Source organism: Phalaenopsis equestris, unplaced genomic scaffold (assembly GCF_001263595.1).
Source record: "Phalaenopsis equestris unplaced genomic scaffold, ASM126359v1 Scaffold000002, whole genome shotgun sequence".
Taxonomy (NCBI): domain Eukaryota; kingdom Viridiplantae; phylum Streptophyta; class Magnoliopsida; order Asparagales; family Orchidaceae; genus Phalaenopsis; species Phalaenopsis equestris.
Window position 1 is genome coordinate 53,457,565 of NW_018164444.1, and position 6,000 is coordinate 53,463,564.

At 32.0% G+C, this 6,000-nt stretch overlaps 1 protein-coding gene across 1 annotated transcript in view; it reads left to right on the plus strand.

The window, feature by feature from the left end:
* The window catches only part of LOC110024282 (protein VACUOLELESS1-like), a 48,513-nt gene that overhangs the window by 23,626 nt on the left and 18,887 nt on the right, over window positions 1–6,000 (plus strand). Inside the window, 2 exon segments of the mRNA XM_020724163.1 lie at window positions 2,629–2,718; window positions 2,810–2,923. Of these exon segments, the coding sequence (XP_020579822.1) occupies window positions 2,629–2,718; window positions 2,810–2,923 (204 nt within the window).

Genomic DNA, 6,000 nt, shown 5'->3' on the forward strand with positions numbered 1-6,000 from the left:
GCGGATTTCCAAGTAACGTTTTGACTGAGATTAGTTGAACCGCTTGACAATTTACATTTGTATAAAACCATCACATTTAGTGTTGATCTGGTAATCCAAAGTTAGAGTCATGTTTGTGTGAGTGTTTATTCTACCACAGATGTGAATCTTGCAGACTAAGATACAAGGAATGTAAGGGGGTTTATTGGAGGCTAATGATACAATTAATTGAGCCAATTTTATGATGAACTAGTGCTATAATCCGTTGGTGATCCAACTTATATGCGTTGGCCCTTACCACAGGATTCATATCTGTCATGTCTTAAAACTAATTTTTCAGGAGTTTTTTTGAGGAAGTCATCGTGGTTAGGTAATCAATCATCATATGCCTATCAAAAAATTCTTGTGCCTAGTTTGAAAATCTTCTAAATTGTGCCTTTATTAGAATTAAATGAAAATCGGACCGTCAATAGGACATAATGGAGAAGAAGGATTCGTGTAGCCATCCCCACTTATTGGGATAAATGCTTTTTGTTGTTGTTACTGTTAGCTACAACAAGTTGCTAATGAATATTGACCTGCAAATTATGCAAAAAGTGTGTTAATTATGAACTTACTAGAATTGGATGCAATTCATACCGCAATTAATCTATAGGTTTTCTTCAGTTGAAGCTGTCTTGAAATGAAATTGTTAATATACTTGTTAATCGAGTTATTGTATGCATATTTGATCTTATAAAATAACATGTCTCATTGTGACCATATATTTCTAACAAAAAAGGGTAGCATATCTCCTAAACTAATTAGTTTTTCCATCAATGTGAAGATGATTAAAAGTTCAATAATGAAGTTTAATGCCCATCATATTTAAAGAGTTTTCAAAAGCAACTTATGAACCTTGTATCCAGATAGGACTGTGGAAGGCGCACTATCTTGGCAAAAAAAATGTTTTTGACACATGATTTGTTAGCTGTTTTTCTGCTTGAAATAATGTGTGTACCAACGAAAAGGACATAATTGTATCGCTTAGATTTATGTGCTATTTGGTTCTGCAAAAAATTAATTTGAAAATATTCATAGCACTGCATGAGCACAACCTCTCCCATTCATTAGATTCGATCTTCTTTGTTCAAATTTATGGTTTATATGGACTGGGTCTAACTGACCATGTTAATGCGTGCCTAAGTTTCTGGACTCTTGTTTTCCTTTGTCAAATGAAGAAAAACATCCTTATCCAATTTGGACCCATAAGCACAATCATATTTGGTTTATTTAGCATATAACTTCTGGTAAAAATATAGCCAAATTTTAACATGATTATGTTTGGCCATTAAGTCCCTTCTATTTTTTGATTTGTGTCTAAGCTTTATTTTTCTCAACACTATTTGAATGACGAAAGTTAAGTCTATGAAAATGTTTTATTATTGTTAATGCTGAACTGTTGATGGGAAAACCAACTTGTAAGAGGTACATCATAGATGATTGAGGATAAAAGATGCTACTGACTAGCTCTTTAAGAATTCTGATAGGCTACTTTATTTCTATGTGAACTTACGAGTTATTGGAAGTGGTACATGTTTATGATCCCCTACTAGTATCCAAGTTGATGATTTTTGCTGCACGACTAAAGTTTTCTTCTGGTCCACTAAAAATATAATATTTTTGCTTGCACCTGCTTGAATGTTTCTACATGATTAAAATTTTTTGGATCTTCTTGTTGTGTAAAATTAAAAATATCATTGCCTCAGGATGAATAAGCTCACAGTTTATATGGTGTTGTTGATGTTGTATCAACTTTACGTACTGATACAAACCAAGCTTGATGTCATCCTGCTCATTATCAGATAGACTGCCTTGATACATATTCCAATGTCAAGTGGTCATGAATGCAATCTATAACTCAGATATCAAGGTATTTATTAAAATCTATTACAAAGTAAATTTCTAGAATATAACTCGCATGCAAAAATCTAACAAGCAATTAAAACTAAGGCTGAAATTTATGATATGCAGATAAAGATTAAATTCATTCAAATCTGCACAGAAGTAAACTGAATGTATTTCTAGTGTAAGCCACTTTAGATGAACACTAAAGAAACCAAGAAAGAAGAGTTTGAATAGATTGAAATATAAAAGTTAAAGAGGATAAGAACATTCATTCTCTATGATTCACTGATAATGTATGGTACAATTAAGTTTCATTGTATTATTATAAGTTGTAATGGAATGTACTGTAAATATTCTTACTGTGGGCATAGCGTTTTTCCTCCGATGAACTCCATGTTGAGTATTTTATCTAGATACCTACAACTACTGACACCGGTTTAATGATATAAATCCAAAATTAAATGTATATGCTAATCTTTAAGTAAGCACTTATAAGTAAAAGATCAATGCTGCAACACAATTAGCTTTCATTCTTCTGACGGTTGTGGATCTTGAGCTTCACATCCCATCTTCTTTTGTCCGCACAAGTAATTATACGCTTTGTGATACTTCATGACTAACATGTTTTTCAATGAGTTTTTGATAATTTTATCTCATCTTATTAAATAACTTGCTTTTCATAAATGTTTATTTTAGATATAAATATGTTAATTTCTTTGAAAAGTAGTTTTCAAATTTCTTAGTATTTTTGTCTTTGTTTAGGAAGTTATTATAATGCACTGGACATGCACAAAGATATCAGCTTCTACAGCCATTGATGATGCTTCTCTGCTGAACATTTTATTGGATAAGGTTTGCTGTTCTTTCTGTTGTCAATTATGCAGAAGAGATTTTTATGTTTCTATTAATTGGCATCAGTATTTCTGAAGCCAAAGTTTTGCAGCTGAAGTTGTGCAAAGGTTTATCCTATGCTACAATTGCAGCTCATGCTGATAACAGTGGGCGGCGGAAGTTAGCTGCCATGTATGTGGATCATGAACCGCTGTCTTCCAAACAGGTGTTTAAATTGTTCAACTAGTTCTTGCATTCCAATTTAGTACTCGGCTGTAAATTTCATTGTTTAGGAAATTAATGCCATTGGTAAATTTTGAAAATATCTCTGATTTGTCAATTTATTGACCTGCATGAAGTTCTCTCATAGTCCCATGGTAGAATAAGAGGAGGTGAAAAAACTTCTAGCCGTTCCAAAAAAAAAAAAAAAAATATTATAGCCTTGTGTGTCACTGTTCTGCACACAGATAGGATTGATAGAGAAATATTTTAAGAATGGAGGAGAAAAGTGAGGGGTATTGTCAAGACCTAGTATTTATCGATAATTGCATCTTTAATTAAGAAGTGCATTTTGTAACTGGATAGAACAGTTCTTTTCCATGTTAATCATTACAAGTGCCCTTTCAATTGTATATCTTAACTTGTGTTGTGCAACCTGCACGGACTTAATGCAAGCTGAAATTTTTATCAGAGAAAATTTCAATTACTTCCTTTCAAAGTTTCTTGCCATATTGTGCATGTTAACGAGGATATAAGTTTAATATAGGTCTCTTGCGTTATAGGTTGGAAATATGTATCAACGCATTGATGGATATCTATTTAATAGTCAATATGAATTCAAAATTCCGTAAATTTGGAATGTTAGTCCGTCTAAAAGTTGACAAAAATGGATATGCTACTATTTGAAATATTCGCATATCCATATATTTTTATTATTTGAATAAAATTATGTACGTCATTTTTCATTTCCATCTGAAATTTTGTATATGGGTTGGAGTCTGGTATTATTGAATATGAATGTAAGAAAAGACTAATTTGCTCAAAATGAACATAATATCATTTAGTATTAAATAGAGAAATTGGGCATCGTTTGACCTTCCTTGCATTGCTGAATATTTCTGATGTCTACTTGTATGGAAATAGTGCATGCAAATCAGCTTTCTTACCATTTCCGTTTCTCTGTTTTAACTTGAAAAAGCTAATCGAGCAGCTTCCATCATCTTGGTTAACGAAATTTTCATATAAAAGGAAATTTTAGCCTATAATGTTCTCTAAAAGATTTTTAAATTTAATTCATTTATACAGTTACATAATTGTAGCTGAATACAGAAGCTTAATACTGTTTTTCATCTGATTGGTGAAAATTTTGTTAGAATCTATGAAAAAATATTTGATTGCAAATTTTTTTCCGACAATGTTTTTGTTATATCCCTAATATTATTGGGACAAGAATATAGAGTACCATTTTTTTCTTAAATTCTTTTTTTTAACTTATTTGGAATTTAAACTTTTGTTCCATCTGCAAGATGTAAAGTTGCCACAAGACTTGTTTCTTTTTTCCCCAATCATACTGCATTCTTTTTATGCAAATTGTTGGGAAAGGTTAAATATTTATTTTTTATAAAAAAAGTTTGCTCATAGAATATGATCAGTTGCATGCAATTGCAGGATGGTGAAGTTCTGTAATAAGAAGCCTACTAACAAGTAAAAGTCATTTATAAGCTTAAACCAATTAAATAATTATAGTTGGGTATGGTCATCACCGTCTAATTTTGAAATGAGCTGACTGAATTAATTTTCCTGCATTCTTGTTCTCATCAATGGCTGTCTGATTGTACCCCTTAAATCCCTTGCATCATCTTAGATCCCCACAAACCATAATTAAATTTAAGAGGTGTGATTCTCTTCGAAAATCATTTTTGCCACTTTTAAGAAGACTATTGCAACAAATAATCTTAGGATTGCCTTGTCGTTCTATTGTATCTAATTTTAAGAAATAGTTGAATGCTCATTTTAGCTCATATTGATATTAGTTTTTCGACTGAAAATAATAAATAATTGAATTTATTTCCGTTCATATAATTTACTCTCTTTGAACCATCATCTTTTAATACCTTGTCTGTAGACACCGAGTTGGATATATTAAATATGCTGTATTTAAGATTTATGATTAACCAAAAAAATCAAAATCTTTGCTTGCTTTCATAAGAGCAACCTGATAATTAAAAAACTTCTATGATAACAATTTCTTGAACATCTAATTGTATTACAGAGAAAAATGAAAATAAGAGAAGTTAATTCTGTAGAGAGTAGGATTATTGTGAGAAAGGAAGGAGGATGCATTGATGCATGAATGCACACTAACAGAGATAAATACATGCATGGCTTCATATGCACATAATGACTGGGTGTTTTGGGGGGGGGGGGGATGGGAGGGGGCCCCTCCCCTTGGGTGGCAATCCCAGCCCATCTACATGGGCAGGCCGGCCCTACTCCACACTTGAACCGGTTCATCCCCCAGGGCCCCCCAGAGACTCCCATGTCACTGATGTACTAGCTAAAAGAGCTGCATTAAAACATAAATATATTACAACCTGTTAAGTAAAGCAAAAATTAATACATATGAAAATTTGTACATATTTTTTGATCAAATGTCATAAGTACATGATTTAGATCATTGTATGATGTTTTTTAATAACATTTATGAGGTTTTTTAATAACATGGGGGGGGGAGAGGGGTGGTGGTGGTGGTGGTGGTGGTGGTGGGAGGGAGGCCCCTCCCCTTGGGTGGCAATCCTAGCCCATGTACATGGACAGTCCGGCCCTACTTCACTCTTGAAGTGGTTCAGCCCCCCAGAGACTCCCATGTCACTGATGTACTAGCTAAAAGAGCTGCATTAAAACATAAATATATTACAACCTGTTAAGTAAAGCAAAAATTAATACATATGAAAATTTGTACATATTTTTTGATCAAATGTCATAAGTACATGATTTAGATCATTGTATGATGTTTTTTAATAACATTTTAAGAAAATCAACATATATATTATATTTTTTTTCTTGGATTTATTTCAGTTTAGATATGTAATTGTTGCATTGTGTTATCTTGAACAACTCATTATGTTGTTTTAACATTTTTTTAATATTTTTCAGGTTTAGAGTTTTGAATAAAATATGAGTAATAGCAAGCAAAAAATTAAACTTATTATCATCTGTTAAGTTGAATTACTTTCTTTAGTGTCTCTTTCAATTCATTTAGATTGTATACAATTAATGGTAGAAAATGAAGGTAAAAAAAAA